This window comes from Squalius cephalus, assembly GCF_949319135.1.
Source record: "Squalius cephalus genome assembly, chromosome: 21".
In the NCBI taxonomy this organism is placed as follows: Eukaryota; Metazoa; Chordata; class Actinopteri; order Cypriniformes; family Leuciscidae; genus Squalius; species Squalius cephalus.
This window is the reverse complement of record NC_137142.1, coordinates 10210806-10230324: the sequence shown is the minus strand read 5'-3', so window position 1 is coordinate 10230324 and position 19519 is coordinate 10210806. Positions and strand designations below refer to the sequence as shown.

General features: G+C 37.4%; 1 protein-coding gene across 1 annotated transcript; it reads right to left on the bottom strand.

The window, feature by feature from the left end:
* Positions 1 to 12494: 12494 nt before the first annotated feature.
* Positions 12495 to 17593, bottom strand: LOC307149691 (cytochrome c oxidase subunit 7A2-like, mitochondrial). Its single transcript, XM_079856198.1, has 3 exons — positions 17502 to 17593; positions 16565 to 16699; positions 12495 to 13183 (listed from the first exon to the last, which is right to left on the bottom strand). Exons 1-3 carry the CDS (start codon positions 17571 to 17573, stop codon positions 13049 to 13051), a joined length of 342 nt encoding a protein of 113 aa, XP_079712324.1. The 5' UTR covers positions 17574 to 17593; the 3' UTR covers positions 12495 to 13048.
* Between the last annotated feature and the right edge of the window lie 1926 nt (positions 17594 to 19519).

Below are 19519 nucleotides of genomic sequence, written 5' to 3'. Positions count from 1 at the left end.
TTCAGATAGCCATTGTTTTTTTACAACCATAAACTCCTGCTTTCTCATCTTACTAGGGCTGTAACGATAGACCAAACCCACGATTCGGTTCGTATCACGATTTTTGATTTGAAAAAAAATCTTGTTTTCGGTGCTGATGCGGTGTGACTCATTCAACATGTGGGTGGCACTGCCAATAAAGCATCTAAAAGCTGTCACAAAGAACCGGCAAAAGTAATGATTATGAATATGTCAAATATAGCACGGAGACATTTTAATTGTTTATTAATAAACAAGTGTTTTCTGTGTCGACTGCAAAGATGAAGAACGATGCTGACTCGCGATTTTCGCAGTAGTGAACGCGCCAGAGAGAAATGCACATTTCATACGGATTAAGTAGAGAGCAGTCTGTTTTCTTTCGTTTTGAATTGTTCTGTTTAAAAGTATATTTCAAGCTTTCTATATATTTCTCAGGTCTGTGAGGCAAGTACCTTACGCTGAGTTTCGGTTCATTTATGAGACGAGAGTCCAGTTCACTCACCGGCGCCTCCGTGTCATGATTATCTATTTTCTACTATATTTACTTCTTTTATTTATTAAATCCAGGCAATTGGTTGATGAAACATTGATTAAAATTCAGATACAATTAATAAAAAAAACGAAATTCACTTTAAAGAAAGGCTTTGTGCTTTCTGTTTGAGGTCTCTGTGAAAGTTTTAAAGTCGCTCTCAGAGCGGTCATGTCCGTAATGGAGAACTGTCATGTTCGTAACATTGTTTTTTTCCTCATAAAAGCGAACACGAAAAATAAAATAAAAATAATATTTTATGTTCTGTGGAGGCCGACCCCTCTTCATCCGGTATATTACTTTTGGTTTGCGCAGTGTAATTCATAGAATTACTAAAAAATATTTTGCCACCTAAAAGTTAAAGATTTTTTGTGTCACGTCACATGTCTTTCCCTCATATTAAATATAAAACGCATGTATAGACCAAGGTTATTTTCGTAAACGAAAACTGAAACTAAGACTAAAACTATTGGTCAAAAAACATTTTCGTAAACTGAAATAAAATTAGAAATTCATAATAAATGAAAAACTAAAACTTAACGAATCTAACAACAGTTACTGAAAAACTAACTGAAATAAAATAATAATTAGCAAAAATAAATAATCGTTTTCGTATTTAATAAGCTCTTTACTTTGGTGGAAAGTCTGACCTGTGGCTGTTTAGGGAAATGCGTGTATATTGCGCTTCGCACGCGTGAAGTCGCTGAGGCGATTAACCGCTGTCCTGTGTCGCGCTCACTGAAGGACCAGCGAACACATCGCTAGTCCTGAGCGGCTGTTCATAAAGGATGCGTCTGTGGCAGTGGAATGGGAAATAACTCAAGGTAATGAGACGCAAGTTGAACTTCTTTTAACTTGAGCGAAGCGTTTTTATAATGTCCTTTCATTTGCGAGATGCGGGTGCAACAGCAAAACAAGTCCGTCAAGCACAAACATACCTTTAATGTGGTGATGTCATGCTTTCATGAAGGTTGACAGGCTGAAAGGTGCTGTTGTTATCTTTGTTTTTACAAAATATTTTCTGCTAATAATATTGTTATCCATGTGGAGACATGTCCCGGGACACTACACACACACACACAAAAACACAAGCAGACAAACACACCCACACACACACACACTCTCTCTCTCACTCACTCACTCTCTCTCTCTCTCTCTCTCTCTCTCTCTCTCTCTCTCTCTCTCTCTCTCTCTCTCTCTCTCTCTCTGGTCCACTATCTTTGTTGGGATTCTCTATAGACATAATGGTTTTTATATTGTACAAACTGTATATTCTGTCTCCTTACACTAAACCGACCCCTAAACATACCCATCACACACACACACTAACCCGACCCCTAAACAGACCCATCACACACACACACTAACCCGACCCCTAAACCGACCCATCACACACACACACACACACACACACACACACACACTAACCCAACCCCTAAACCGACCCATCACACACACACACACACACTAACCCGACCCCTAAACCGACCCATCACACACACACACACACACTAACCCGACCCCTAAACCGACCCATCAAGTCAAGTCAAGTCAAGTTTATTTATATAGCGCTTTTCACAACATAGGTTGTATCAAAGCAGCTTCACAGTATTAAATTAAAACAATACATCAATGTTTGTTTCTAGTGGAACGTCCACGTTTGGTAATGCTGATCAATAGTATCGTTCATTGATTAATTAAATTAAATATCCCCAAATATCCCCAACTGAGCAAGCCAAAGGCAACAGTGGCAAGGAACCGAAAAACTCCATCAGGTGACCTAATGGAGAAAAAAAAAAACCTTGGGAGAACCCAGGCTCAGTCGGGGGCCAGTTCTCCTCTGGCGTTTATGAACTAAAGGTCGGATTTAACTGTAATATTAAAAGTATTATATGAATGCCTGGCTGAAGAGATGCGTCTTTAATCTAGTTTTAAACTGGGAGAGCGAGTCTGAGCAACGAACAGTATCTGGAAGACTATTCCAGAGTTTTGGAGCTAAATGTGAAAATGCTCTCCCTCCTTTGGTGGACCTGGATATCCTAGGTATGACCAAAAGCCTTGAATTTAGTGACCTTAAAGAGCGCGATGGATTATAGGGCGATAGAAGATCGGTTAAATAGACTGGAGCTAAGCCGTTTAGGGCTCTATAAGTCAGTAGCAATACCTTGTAATTAATACGGAACTTTATAGGTAACCAATGTAGTGATGATAAAATTGGTGTTATATGATCATATTTTCTTGATCTAGTTAGAACTCTAGCGGCGGCATTTTGGACTAACTGTATCTTGTTTATTGAGGTTGCAGGACAACCAGCTAATAAAGCATTACAGTAATCTAGTCTCAAGGTCATGAATGCATGAACTAACTTTTCTGCGTCAGAAACTGATAGCATGTTACGTAGCTTAGCAATGTTTCTAAGGTGGAAAAAGGCTGTTTTTGTAACATATGAAATATGATTTTCAAAAGACAGGTTGCAGTCTAATATAACACCCAGGTCTTTTACTGTAGAGGATAAAGTAACAGGACATCCTACGATGTTAAAGTTGTATTGTGAGAGGTTTTGTGGGTGGTTTTTTGAACCGATGATTAGTACCTCTGTCTTGTCTGGATTTAATAAAAGAAAATTGCGCGTCATCCAATCTTTTATATCTTTAACACACTCTGTCAATTTGGATAATTTAGCGTTTTCATCTGGCCGTGATGAAATATAGATTTGAGTGTCATCAGCATAACAATGGAAACTAATTCCATGTTTCCTTATAATAGTTCCAAGTGGCAGCATATATATTGAAAATAACAGAGGGCCTAACACAGATCCCTGCGGCACTCCATAGTTTACTGGAGTTATGATCGATTTTTCTCCATTTAAATAAACAAAATGGTAGCGGTCAGATAAATACGATCTAAACCAGCTTAATGCTTGTCCTTGAACACCAGTATAATTTTGTAGTCGATCTAAGAGTATTGTGTGATCTATAGTCTCGAACGCAGCACTAAGATCAAGTAAAAATAATAATGAGATACAGCCTTGGTCAGAAGCTAAAAGTAAATCATTTGTGATTTTAACGAGCGCAGTTTCAGTGCTATGATGCGGCCTGAATCCTGACTGAAACTTTTCATAGATGTCATTTTCATGCAAGAAAGAGCCCAGTTGGGCGGACACAACTTTTTCTAGTATTTTAGACATAAAAGGTAGATTTGAAATGGGTCTATAATTTGCTAGATTATGTGGATCTAATTGTGGTTTCTTAATGAGAGGTTTTATAACTGCCAGTTTAAATGTTCTTGGAACATGACCTAAAGATGAAGATGAGTTAATAATATTGAGAAGAGGCTCTTCCACTACAGTTAACACTTCTTTCTGTAGTTTAGTTGGTATAGGATCTAATAAACATGTTGTTGTTTTAGATGAAGTGATAAGTTTATTTAACTCTTTTTGTTCTATAGTTGTAAAGCACTGTAATTGTTCTTGCGGGGTGATAATTGAGGCTGAATTATAAGGCGTGATTGAGGACTGAACGTTTACAATTGTGGTTATGATGTTTTCTATTTTCTCAGTGAAGAACTTCATGAAATCATTACTACTAAACTGTAACGGAATGTTTTGTTCAGGATACATCTGTTTATTTGTTAGTCTAGCCACGGTGTTAAATAAGAACCTAGGATTGTTTTGGTTGTTTTCTATTAGTTTGCGGAGATGCTCAGCCCTGGCCGCTTTTAGGGCCTTTTTATAACGTGACATACTGTCTTTCCATGCGATTCTAAAGACCTCTAAGTTAGTTTTTTTCCATTTACGCTCTAAATTACGGGTTTCTTTCTTTAGAACATGCGTAGTATTGTTGTACCATGGTGCTTTACTTTTCTCTCTGACCTTTTTTAATCTAATGGGTGCAACAATATCCAAAGTTCCAGAGAGAATGGTGCTCATAGTGCTAGTTAATTCCTCAAGTTCATCTGTTTGTTTGGGTTCACTGAGCAGCTGAGACAGATCAGATAAGCAATTTGAAAAATTATCTATGGTGGATGGAAGGATTGTTCTGCCTAATCGATAACGCGGCGCAGCATGATATATTACAGGAGTACGTAATATGCAAGTTACCATGTAATGGTCAGTGACATTGTCACTTTGTGGAATGATATCTATATCGGTTGGATCGGTTCCATGTGATATAATTAAATCGAGTGTATGATTAAAACGATGAGTTGGTCCGGTAACGTTTTGCTTGACCCCAAAGGAGTTTAATAAATCTGTAAACGCAGCCCCTAACGCATCATTTGAATTATCTACGTGGATATTAAAGTCTCCAACAATTAATGCTTTATCGAAATTAACTAATAGGTCTGAGAGAAAATCTGCAAACTCTTTTAGGAAATCAGCGTAAGGCCCAAGCGGTCTATATACGGTAGCCAAGGCTAGAGATAATAGGGATGTTTTTCGAACATCTAAGAGCGTAACATTTAGTACAAGTACTTCAAACGAAATAAACTTATAGCCCGTTTTCTGAGTAACATTGAGAATATCTCTATAGATTGTTGCAACACCGCCGCCACGACCAATCAGACGGGGCTCATGCTTATAGGAGTATCCTGATGGAGTAGACTCATTTAGACCGAAATAATCATTTGGTTTAAGCCAGGTTTCAGTAAGGCAAAGTACATCGAAGCTATTATCTGTGACTATTTCATTTACAATAACTGCCTTAGGTGTGAGTGATCTAATGTTTAGAAGACCTAGCTTTAGAAATTGTTTTTGATTACTAATAGCAACATTTTCTGGTTTAATAACAATTAGATTTTTTCTAGATCCTGCGGTAGATTTATTATTTGATCTCACTAAACGAGGAATAGACACAGTTTCTATGCAATGTTCAACACTAGTATTTATATCAGTTAAATTGGTGCAGCAGAGACTATGATTTGGACTTTTGGTTACTAGTCAAAAGGTATTTAACATTTTGGTGATGTTATCTGACAGAAGATCCGATCCGAATCTGCTTGGGTGTAAGCCATCAGCACGGTAAAGCCTAGGACGCTCCCAAAACAGATTCCAATTATTTACAAAGAGCAGTTTCTGCTCATTGCACCATGACATTAACCATTCATTTAGCGCGAATAATCTACTAAACTTTTCATGACCTAGTCGGTACGTGGGAAGCGGTCCTGACACAATGATCGTTATTTCAGGCGATGTGCTGCGTACCGTATCGATCAGATTCCTGAAGTCTTTCTTCAGAACCTCCGTCTGGCGCAGCCTGATGTCGTTAACTCCCGCGTGCAGGACAACAGTTCCGACGCGCTCGTTCAGAATCTCGGGAACGCGAGCAGCGATTTCAGAAACACGAGCACCAGGAAAGCAGTGACTATGCACCTTACTTTTACTTAATGTAGCGTGTACGTGTCGAACGATGGAATCGCCGATGATCACAGCATCGCGTTCTGTTTCGCGAAGAGGGGAGAAGCGGTTTTGTGTGGATATCTCGAAAACCGGGAGGGTCGGAGAGAGTTTTCTTGGTCTAGACCTGACTCGCGTCTTCCGCTGCGGAACCATCCAGGCTTCGTGGTGGCGTGTTGGAGCCGGAGTGAACGAGACCATGGCTGATCGCGACCTCGACGCTCGGGACCGATGTTGAGAAACGCACGGAGTAGACGAGGTCGGAGTCAGCGGGTTAGTAACGTTAATCTCTGATTTGTGTGCATCGGCGCGTGATGTTTCAAGAGCCAAACGCCGGTCTATCAGCTCGGCCTGTCTCACTAAAAGGTCATGGATCTGTTTCTCAACAGCTTCCAGCTCAGACTGCACCGCGTGCAGCTCAAATGTGTCCTCACCTGCACCAAAAGGTAGACTACTTACTAGAGTTGGGCGATATGCTCCATTTTCATATCGTCCTGTCGTCAGCCTGTGAGATCGGCGATACACGATATTATCGTGAGGGGGGCGGGGCTTACTTATTTGATTATTAACTTGCTTATTTACTCATCAATTTGCTTGTTTTATTACTTCGTTTTAAATGAGAATCTTTTTCTATTTTGCTAGCAAAGGTGGAGTGTTTATTAATAGGCTAAATCAGGTTATTTCCTGGTATAGTGAGGTAAAAAAAGATCCTAATCATTCTTGTATCTGACTCGGAGTATTTCAACATGTCAGCGGGAAATTTACGGACACACATTATCCTCTCATGCCGTTACAGATGCAGCATTTTGACTGTAGGCTACTTCGGCACGAGATGAGAACACGTTTTAATTTCTTGGGTCAAGAAAGAGTCGGAGTCTGCGATATATGTCCTCCTACCAGTGATCTCTCTCTGTCTGGATGCACTTCACTTATGCGCACCGCACTTCAATAAGCCCAAATAACGCGGATTTTAAATGCCGGGAGAAATCAGAGGCAAAAATCTAAAAGTCGATCGGTTACACTTAAACTTATGACCTGACTCTGATAAAGGAAAACGGGTTAATGCGTTTACATGACCACATGCATTGTCAGTTTATTCAGCATAATCGAGTTAACGTGCATGTAAACGCGCCCTGAAAGTGAAAGCAGAAACTGACTGAGCTTTCGCTGCATTAACGGCGCGTTCTCTCAGAGACGACAGTGGATATAACGGTAGGCTACATCAACTATCTTAATTTACTGGCTTAATATTTCTCTTGTGGACTTACATTATTGACAGTGAAAAAATTAGAAGAATATTTCTTGTTAAACAAGTTTGAAGTTGCTTGTGATTTTCACAGATGGCAGAGTTTCACAGATGCTTCGTGAACTAAAGACTTGTATTAGGCCTAGGCGGCCTATATAATTTTATTGATATTATTATTATTATAATTAATATTTTGTAATTGTATTGTTTTTAGTGTTATTAGTGTCATTAAATATTTTGTTAATGTGCTATGGAAACAAAATACTGACGAACAACGATGTCGCATCTTCATCTTGGCTCTGTATAAGAATGATGCATCTGTTAAAACAAGCACTCTTGACAATTTGTGAATGGATCACCTTGCAATTAAATTTCGTTGTGGGGTGTAGTTTTTTAGTCTGTTTTAAAAACATTTTCTTTGAGGAGTCCTCATACGCGCGCGTCGGTGATGTCGCAAGTGTGGTTATGTGGTGATGTCGCAAGTGTGGTGATGTCGTTATGAATTTAGGCAAGGCAAATATAATTGTAGTTCCTAATTAATTTAATAACTATACTAGCTTCATAATAATAATAATAATGATTTAATACATTAATGGGAAAACGAGCCAATTATCGTATTGATATCGTCAAAGGCATCTGCCATCAGCAATATCTCTGTCTATCGTTGATACACGATACTATCGTCTATCGGCACAACCCTACTACTTACATCTGATATATTCGCCATTTTAACAGATGGACAGTAACGTTAAGTTAGCAACGACGCTACCAGTGATGCTAGCAATATTAATACTAATTTATGGCTATTTTATTTCATATTTTCTGTCGGGTCGGATTTTTCGCGCGCTGTCTGCGGATGTGACGTCAAGCGCGTTCATGTTAAACGTTTCAGATCACTCTGCCACCACCGCTAGTCAGCAAACAAACTTAGTTTCTCAAACAATATATGTATTTGACTGTTCTTACCTCTGTAAACATAATGTTAACTTCTTTGCAGCGGATGACTTGTGAAGTGTGCACGTACGAGAGCGAGCAGAAAGGAAGAGAAGTTCCGTTTTTTGGCCACAGGTGTCAGTCGCGAGTTTAAATTTCAGAAAATCGCATGTAGCCTCTTTAAACTTTGCTGAAATTATGCGTCTCGCTTTGGTTTACCCTGGAAATGTTTGCTCTGCTAAACTATAATTACTAAAACTAAAACTGAAACTAAATAAAATAAAAACTAAATAGAAATGTGTTTGCAAAATAAAAACTAAACTAAAACTAACAAAACCATTAATGAAACTAACTAAAACTAAACTTAAATTTAAAGCAAAATTGAAAACGATATTAAAATAAAAACTAATTTAAAAAAGCAAAACTATAATAACCTTGGTGTAGACTGATATTTTTCTAATGTCTTGACTCCTTTATTAAGGGAGTATGATATAAACAGACGTTTCAATATATTAAATGCATTTTCTGAGAATTTATATTTCAAGTTTTGACTGCAAATGTCACGTCCATAACGATGGAATTGCCCAATTTCAACGAATTTATCCTCAACTAGTTTTTTGGTCTAGGTCTACGTATTTTATTATGTAGCCTACCTTAGTAATTTAAAGATGTGGTAGCCCTACATCTTACACATCACACTCCACTGTTATGGTGGCAATTTTCAGTAGATTTACTAGATTTACATTATTGTGGAAACAAAATAAGAATGGAAACTAAAATATGGTAGTAGCCTATCGCGCTACAGCGCACATTCTATCAGCTGCAGTTCTGGCGCCTCAGTCCCAATACTGTAAAACTCAACGTACATTCACATCACATGTTAATGCAGCGGTAGAGTTACACTCACAGGACACTGCACTTATTCGCAATCATAAAAGTTAATTATTTGCTCGTGCTTTAAAGCTTTGCCGGGTAAACATTTCATTGGCGTTCTGTTCTGACATGATGCACTTTTTCTGAGCATACTGTGAAGTGCGTGCGCACTGTCAAACAGTGCCAAACTGGATTTTTGTTGGGTCAGACGCATCTGATAGCGATGGGGGGCCGAGACCGCGAGATGTAAAAAAATATGCACCAAACAAGCCACTTTGAAATGTTGCTGTTTTCACAAAAGTTGGGTGACCCTCCCCCTAGACTAAAAAAAGTTGGATGACCCTCCCCTCAACAAAGAATAAAAAGACATGACCCTCCCCTATTTTCCTCCGGTGGCCCCTTCCATAAATACCGAACGGACCGTACTAAGTAGTACTTTTGACAATAAAACAAAAATATATTAATCAGAGTGTGGCTTATTTTGTTTACATTTTAAGTGTTTTTATGATAAAAATGCAATACCCCACCCATTGGTATCACTATGGTATTTGGTACGGGGGCCCAGCAAGATGGTTTGTACCCAGGGCCCAAAATTTGGTGCTACGCCCCTGAGTGAATGTAACTTATTTTGATTAAGTTTGTTGACCTTACTAAGTTTAACAAAGTAATGACAACTTTTTAGCACAGAAAGTTATTAAAATCTAATAGATTTCAATTAACCTCTACTTGAAATAATAAGTATTTAGAATTTTTTTGAGTGGTCATGCGCACAACGTTTTTATGTTTTTTTTGTTGTTGGGTTTTTTGTGTGTATAAAAAACTTTTACTGATTACTTTAATTTACTGATTTATATTTGTTTAACTTTGTCGTACAGGCACTGCTATGGTTTATATGTTTTAATTTTTAGGTTACTTTTAAAATGAAATGTTTGAACACTACACAATGATTTGTAAATAAAAATACAAAGCTGTATAGTAGTTTTTGTTTTTTTCTGCAGATGTTCTTAAAATGCAAACCATTCTGAAAATCGGATGCAGCATGCACAGGAAATAATTCAGCAAATTAATCAAATCTTTTTTCTGTCAAAGCCCCTTTTGTGAAATGTCATACAGCAGATTCTAGATCAACATGGAGTCAGTAATAGTGATTATTTTTCGTGAAAGCTGTCAGAGAATAATTTGATATTGAATTTAATTCTATGTTTTAACTTTTTTTTCCCAGAGCACTGAAATCACTGCTAAGCGCACAGCAGTTCTTTGTGGACATCCTTCTCTTCTTTGGAGAAGAAACAAACCTCTGACTATTTAAAAACAATGTTGGCAAGTACCTTTCTCTGTATATTTAATTTTAAACTGTGATCCTCCACACATAAATCACATAGGCATTAAATTATGCTTTATTCAACTTTCCCAGAAAAAGAACAGACAAAATCTGCATTTGTTTATTTTTTTAACTCAAGCCCTTGTACATTTTGCTGTGTGCATGTTCTGCTGTCATTGTAATTGTTTTGTCTAATTTCAACACAACACTTTAACAACCATTGTTTATCGCTGTTAGTTCTACTTAGAACAGAAGGTGATGGTCCTGATTTTTTAAGTTAAATGTACATTTGTGAGATTTCCTATTTGTAATGTAACCAGAATTGTAACATTGCTGTTCCTTTTTGAGGACTGTGACACACACCAGATTTCCATCAGGATTCTGACTATAATGAAGACAGCCAGGATTCTCCACAAGCACTGCATTTCAAGGCTTCGCATGCAGCAATTATCCTAGAAGGAGCCATTTGTGGTGGATGATCTTGAAACCCTTCTAGATGCCAATACGTTTTGGGCTGATATATGGGCTGAATTTGGATACCCTCTACAGCTCAAGAACACATTTGATTTTATACAAAGAGTGTTTCTTTCTCTTGGACAAAAATCCCTAAAAAACAAATCTACAGTCACTTAAAAAAAGCATGCTGCTTATGTAAGTGAAGGCTGTTTCAGATTGTTTTTAAAGAGATAGTAAATTCTGTCACAATTTACTCTCCCTCATTCTGTAAGACTTTGGATTGTCTTTTAAACACAAATAAATATTTTTTAATGAACCCTGAGAGGTTTCTGTCCTTCGACTGAAATTCCAGGTAACCAAACTTAAAAGATCCAAAAAGGTAATTAAGTCTTTATGATTTGTTTTAAGCAACCGTAATTATCTTTTAAGTTATGGTTACATGGACTTTTAAATAGAGGGACAGAAACCTCACAGGGTTCATTACTATCCCTTTAAGTTTGTGGTTGCACAAAAGTTTTAAATTATTTTAATTGAAGTTCTAAATTATCACCTCTTTTTACAATTTAAGGTTTTTGTTTTATTTTAAGTGTCCAAATTGTCAATTCTTGCATTAAGCTAATATTGATTCTTTTAAGTGTTGTTGGTTTTTTTTTTTTTTTGTTGGGGGGGGGGGGGTTGCACTGCACTTTTGAGTTGCTTTAGGATTAACAAGAATAACAATGTGCTTTTTGGGATTCAAAAATTGTTAATGTTACATTAAAAAACAATGTTTAGAATTTAAGGGTGTCTGAAAGACATTGTTTAGTAAACTGTAGTGCATAAAGACAATTGCTGAGTAATAAATAATGTTTAACCTGAATTCAATTGTTGCTTTTTGTCTTAACTTGATTTTTTTAGTTCAGCTTACTTGAAATTTTTAAGGTAATCGGTTTCCTGATATTTTCCTAGTAATGTGAACTCTAATGAGAAGTTAACAGTACTTGAGTATACTTGATTAACAAGTTGTTTATACAGATGTTAAGTTGTGCCAACTAAAAATAAGGTAAGCTAGACCGATAATAGAATATTAATAAAAGCTGGATGACACTGTTTGCTAAATGGCATGCAATTCATTTTAAAATATATTGTATGGTGGAGAAAACGGCGTATTACTATTACTACAAATAAAATGCTTTCTGATGTTATCCACTTGACAAAATAGTGCCTCTGAGGCATGGTTCAAGCACATTACTCATGTTAAATCAAGAAAACAAGAGACTCAAAAAATAAGTCTAACCATGTTTGAGCTATATAACAATGATTAGTTTTCTGTTGATAAAAGTATCCAAACAGTTGCTCAGCTGTCTAATAAAACGCATAATATATTAAAGCATCTTTGGTGTTTCTACGCAAGTAAATCTACAAAAACATAAATCAATAGAGAACATTATGTAGCACTGTTACTGTATCAAGGCAATCAAGGTCAAGAATCAATAGAGATGTTAATTTTCTAGTTGCCTGATCCAAAACCATCTAACATTATACCGGAACTATTCTAATATCAGTTAATTATAGGATTTGAAACACTTTCATGCATTGATTAAAACTAATAACACTTTCAATCCCATCAGACTTGTATCCTATATGGTGAGACATATCTGAAGACCACAGGATGTTGTTGCCAATAATTGAATACCATTACAAACAAGTAAAATACAGACAACAGAGTTCCATTGTTTGTTTTTCCTTTTTACAAAATATATTTATTCTGCTAGGTACAAATTGCAAGGACTTCATTTTACAAGATTTTTTGACAAGCTGTAATAGTTCATTGTCATTAACTCAAAAGAAATGAGGAGATGCAAATAGGTCAGTACATCAGTACATTATTTAAATTTACCCTGGTTAAAACAGATCATCAAGGTAAACTACTGTCTTGAAGGAGGGACCAATGAGAAGAAAATGATTGGCCGGATACATTAAACAATAAATGTATATATCCAATGAAGTACAATCTCAAACTCAATGAATTCTTCAGACAGTTGGTTCAATTAGTTAGGAGGCTGCTTCTCAAAATGATCAAGATGTACTTGCAAAATCAGTGAAATAAAAACATTGGAGTAAATAAGAGCAGTTTTACGGAAGTGAAATAGCATCATAAATAATTATGTGACTCTTTGAGAGCAAAATGACAAAAGTCCATGTCATCAGTCAAACCATAATAATTCTAATATTGAACTATACAGGGCACAAGCGCGCGGGGGGGGGGGGGGGTGGGGGGGGTGACGGGGGTCACTGTGGTTATCGGGGCTGGGCAGCAATATAGAGGGCCATTAAACAGTAGAGGGCGCCACCAATTGTCAAGCCCATTGTGGTCCTATACAGCATTTTGTCCATGACTCCACGTTTCAAGTGAACCGGTGCTCCGTCAGTTTTCTGTAACAAGTCATATAGTTTAATACACACACAAGTATTTTTGCTCGTTCAATTTAAAAATGCAATACTAAATACAGCAATACTAAAAATCAGTTTAAATTTGCACAATGGAAGTTAACTATTTGCAGTTAATTCAATTCTACAATAATAATTTTTGTTGGCAGAACAAGAACAAGTACAGAAACCCAGATCCAGACTCAGGTGTTGGAAAATGATTCACACTAGGGCTGGGTTGACAAAGGTATGTTGAAAGAAACATTACACAACTGAACTCAAACAGTGTTTCATCCACATAAAGATGTCTATAAAACTGTTTGTAAACTACATTACATTAACCTGAGGAAAGCCATTCAATATCCATAGCTTGTTACATTTTTACTTAACTTGTTTTCATGTCTCAAGATGCAAATTCCTCCCTCAACGTCAGTTGCCTCTGGGGCTGTCGCGATAACCGCAATATTGTAGTACCGCGCTACTGACAAGCCAACCGCAGCAACCGCGATATTCGCGTTTTCATAAGGCTATAACCTTCTTGTTTTGAACTTCGTGCATGTGTATTGAATGTTACATAAGTTAATAATGATAATAAGACGTGGTGATCATGGTTTTACTTTTATCATGGTGATTTGTACAGAGGCTTCGTGGAGTTGCACTTAAGCCTAAACAGACAGTGAATGAGAGAGATCGACTGAGCGCGTGTGATTACCTGCGTCTGTCTTTGAGGTCAAGTCATATTCGTGAAAAGGTTGCCGTGTCCAAGGAAAGTTAAATATTTGTCCTGTCATCCTTTTAACGTTTAAAATGAAGGGTATTTACCATGAATGGCATCAGCGACAGCGTTGGTCAGCATCCACAGCGCGAGGAACTCGCGGGAAATAAAACTCATTGAGTCACACATTGAATCAATGCCATTTGTCTCTATAAGTGAAGCTTCACTGTTACCCATGCGACGCATCGCTGGTCAGCTGAGCCTTGAAAAGTGGAGCTCAAAGTTAAAAATAATTAAACTTGTTTTATTACTATCTTTTAATGAATCAATCAGCGTTTTTGAACGTGTTGTTGAATGAATGGTTTAATGACTCACTCAAAGATTGTCCGTTGCCGTAACAACTGCGCGCTGAGTGACAGGCTTTCAATGCGCAGAGACGATGTTTAGTTTCGGTTTATTGGTTACTGAAAATGTACTCGTTTTTGTGCATGCTGACCACATCGTGACACTTATTTATAAAGCAACAAATAAATATAAATAAATATTAATTAATTAATAAATGTGGTAAAACCGCATATCGCGCTATTGAGCCACTTAAAATTACCGCAAGGGAAAATCCTTCACCGCGACAGCCCTAGTTGCCTCCGTAATAATCTTCTGATACGTGCATGTTTAAGTGAAAATCACTGCACTGCATAAGTGATAAATCTATTAGGCAATCTATTAGTGAGATCATGTTTCTTCAAAAAGTTGCACTGTAATGGCGCAAGCTTGCTCAGGCGTGCAATGCTAAAGTGCATTGTGAGTGCCGGCCAGTGGGGGAGTGTTAATCGTGCTTGGACACAGTACAAGGCAACCGTTCCTAGTGAGAGTAGTACGCCCTAAATCACTGGGTAATGGAAAAAAAAAATGAAAAAAATATTTGCACATGGACTCAACTAGGGCTGTCACGATGTTAGATTTTTCACACCACGGTTATTGTGACCAAAAGAATTCACGATATCGATATATCGCGATATCTATAGAATCTATGGGGCGGGGGCTGGGGCGGGGTAGTAGTTATAAGTCAAATTAATTTTTATTTTGTTTATATAGTTTTTCTTTTTTACCCAACAAACATAAGGATACTGATAAACACAAGGCACATGCATTTTTACTTCTTGCGTAGCCTACTCAATCTATGGCAAATTTTTGTGAAGGAAGACAAGCATGTGAAGTTTATCTGGTTTTAAACTGAAGCCAAACACTGTCTGAAGGTTTCCTGAAGAACTGAAAAGCTCTTAAACCTATTGCCAATAAAGTCATGCAGATAGCTGATTTGAGCAAAAAAAATCAAGTGCAAATACAAATACAAAAATAAGATGAGTAAAAACAGGGTTCTTAATTTTAATAATCACCCTTTATTAAATATATGAACACAGAAACCCCCTGTTAGCAGTTAATGTCACGTTTCCATCCCATTCCATGACTCGTAAAATAATAGCCGCGTCGCGTCTATGACAACTCGAGGTATCGCACACCGGACGCGCACTTTCTCAGTTTATGGCCAGCAATATCATTACGTTTAAGGACACTATGGAATTGAGATAATGTCTGTACTATTTTATGATTATACTGTACAATTAAATACAATAGTTGCTGAGTCTGTCATCTGAACACTTTACCTCAGAGCGTCCATTAACTGAATGCATTGAGAATATCACCTGAAAATCCGATAACATCAGCAATTTTCATTCAAGCAGCTTATTTCTGTAAATAAATGTAAAATTAAATGTAGGCTATATTGCAGCACAGGGTGAAATCATTTAGGATGGTTTGAGACAAATATAATGTAAATTTAATATAAAACTATGTAAATGGCGCTTTGTGTCGCGGCAGGATTTTGAACACGGCCCTGAGCCGTTGCTGGGCGCCGCGGCCGCCGGTGTGTGTACACTCACAGAATTTGTTCGAATTTTAAAGACGTGGCGCTGCGCTTCTCGTCCGGTGTGCGACCACCTTTAAGGTGCTGTTTTCTTTGAAGCCGAATAACTCTGTTCTTATTACTGGCGAGCTTACTTTTTTCGGGTGTGGACAGTGTTTCACTCTAGCTGCACGGGCGCGGACGAGCGCTGCGTCGTCTTCTTATTTGACAGGTGTCCGCGGATGCGATACTGCCACTTGAGAGGTCAACAACTGGCGCTGTAGCATTTACGTGTCATGTTATCATAAGAGTCCTACTCATTTTAAACATTGTGGTTATCGCCAATACCGGTATATTGTCACACTCTAAATTAACACGATGTCGATATTTCATGCGTTGAATATCACGATTATCGTCAACACCGGTATATTGCGACACCCCTAGACTCAACAAAAATAACTATATTGGTATAAATACACTGTTACCACTATATACAATTACTGACAACATAATATATTTGTCATACTACCCATTACTTTATAACATTTCAAATGTTTTAAAACATTTAATTTCACATTTTTTAGATAATCAAGACTGATATTATTGTTAATTTAATATACAAAACAATACAGAGATGATCAAAAGTGTAACAAAGTGGAAGTATTTCAGTAACAGATGCTGCACACATGGTTTTTGTAATGATCGCTCCAAACAGTTTAACTCTAAACAGTTACAAAAAGCAGAATGAAAATGTGAGTCAGTGTCATACCTGGAAAATCTTCTGCAGCTCAAGGACATTGTTTACTCCCATGTAGTGTGCCAATGACCCAGTCTCTGAAACAACCTTGGTTGGTGAAGCAAAGACCATCTGAGGAGCTTGAGCAGGCACCATGGGCTTAAGCCCCTTACAGAACAAAAACAATGACATGAGGTTTGTTTGTTTTTAGGTCTGCAGCACATAAAACAATCTTTTGAACCTAGAGAGGCTAATTAACATCAAACACCGAATCAATTAGTGCACCATCATGGCTACTCAATACTAATGGTGTTTTGTAACTTTACAGATGATGTCACTATAAATTGTTCCAGCAAAGGAGATAAAGGAAGATTCTTTAAAAGGTCTCCTTTTCTGTTACATGGAAAAATAACGAAAGACATGTGGGTGAGAATATAATTATCATTAACAGTATTTTCATTTTAGCAAACTATTTTTTGATGCACGTAACAAGTTAAATAGACAAAGTGTATATCTAACCTTAGTTTAAAAAAAGAAAGCTTGCAAGTAGAAAGAAATGGATCTTTGAATTCTACAGCTGTCTTTGACATCAAGCAAATAGACTAACGACTACTACTTAACTTCTTCTAATTATTTAGTACAAGTACACTTAAGATCTGTTTATACTGTATGCACCCTCTCAACAGCTGGCTTTCAGAAACTCAAAGGAATCGTGTGACAAGGGACTACAACATTCTGCGAAGGCTACACTGCAGCTCCAGTGTCCGTCTTTAGTTACTCGGATCCATTGACGTTAGTGATAAACGTAGATAGCGTTACTTAAGAAGGCAACTTTGACAGAGGATCGAGAGAAGATGACTGAATCAGTACAATGAAGAGAGACTTGCGCTATGACTGTGAAGCGCTTCCTGTGAAGGTCAACACCAGACTTCTCACTTCTCATAAAACAACAGCGGAATGTTTGACTTACCTGTGGACTGTAAGCAGAATCAGCTGTGGCTCGCGTTAATTTCCCAGTGACTCCGCTGACTCTATAGTACATTTTTGTTGATAATAATATGTCCCACCACCTGCTCGCTATGCCCGACAGTGAATGGACCCAGGCGGAAATGACGACTTCTTCTTCTTCTTCTTCTATTTATTGGCGACTTGCAACCATATGGATCATTATCGCCACCTACTGTATCTTAATTACTTTAACTTAAATCCTTGTGTTCAGTCCAGTTTGTTGTAAAAACGATGAAATGTGTTTGAGTACCATCTTTCCAGATTTATTTGAGAAAATAGTTGTAATGTCCATTTGTTTAATTCCTTCATGTTCCAGTCCTTTCCTTAAAGCCAGTCTTTGAGTTGAGTATTTAGTGCATTCAAACCATAGACTGTAAAAAAATAGATTCAAACATCACATGTACAACAGTTTCCATTTGACTGCATGTCTCACAATTTCCAGATATAAGTTTTCCTGTAAGATGTAGTGATGCATTTAACTTTGTATGACCCAGTCTAATTCTGCTAAATTGACACTGTTCTCGCCTGCTCTTCCCCAATGACTTTTCTTCCCCCACTTTCTGCTGTATCTTATATAAATGTCTTCCTTTATTTCCATTATCCCATAATCTCTGCCACTGTAACTTAATTTTGCTCCGTACATATGATTTGATCTCTAATTTACTTCTGGTACTGCCACCTCTACCTGATTTTCCAACCCATTTTTAGCTAAATTATCTGCCATCTCATTCCCTTGTATGCCAATGTGTGCTGGGACCCATAAAAACTGAGCATCAATCCCCATATTACTTACTCTATATAAAGATAACAAAATTTCATACATAATATCCTCCCTACATTTTAGAAATGACGACTTCTTCTTTCTTGTTTTACAGCAGTTGGCATCAAGTTGGTGCATTAGGCCTACCGCCACCTTCTGCTCCGGAGTGAGGTTTAGATAACAGGTTTACAATCTATTATCCTTTCTTCCCCGCTAATACACGCATATTTACTCACTCACTCACTCTCTCACAGACACACACACACACACACACTCTCTCTCTCTCTCTCTCTCTCTCTCTCTGCTATATAAGTTACTAGGCTACTACTACAGTTTTTACCAATTGCTTACACACGTTTTCAAAACTAAGTCTCCTTTTTTCAAAACTCTACACACAATTCTCAAAACTGCACACACAAAATGCAAAATGCCTCACATCTCCTTCAAAATGCAACACTGCATTCAAAATGCCATAAACATGTCAGAATGAAGCATTTGCATCAAATGGCAAACACTTCTTTCATAATAATACATTTTTGTATATACCATGTAAACACTGCTGTTCTAAATCTAAAGCTCTTTGGTCATGGTTGGGAAATGTACATTTAAGGAGGTATATATAGTAAGAGTATGTCAAAGTCAGTTACAAAATGTTTTGTATAATGGTGATAATAGCATGCTTCATGACTCAGCTAAGTGTTGCTAGCATGTTTAGTCTGTTTCTAGCATGCTCAGTACACAATAATTATGTGGTTAGTACTTCATTACTGTGTTAACCATGTCAGTTTCTGTTGCCAGTAGGTGGCGTTATGACTATAACTGAATATGAGCATGGATGTGTGTTCAGGACAGAACTCTTATCAAACGTGTGAAGTTTGGTGCAAATTGGAAATTGCCTTCTTGAGTAACAACAAAGTCATGTTTCATTGAATTAGCATTCTTTAGCACTTAGCTAAGCATTGTTAGCATGTTTTAACATGTTTCTAGCATGTTTAGAACTCAATGGCATTTTTAACCATTGAACGGCTAGAACGGCATCAACGTGTTAAAGTTGCTCATGTAGATGTGTTCAGGCCATGACTCTTATCAAAAGTGTGACGTTTGGGGCAGATTGGACATTCCATGCCTGAGTTACAGCAAATTCCTATTTAATTGCAATAATAGCATGCTTTAGCACTTAGCTAAGAGTTTGCTAGCATGTTTTAGCATGTTTCTAGTAT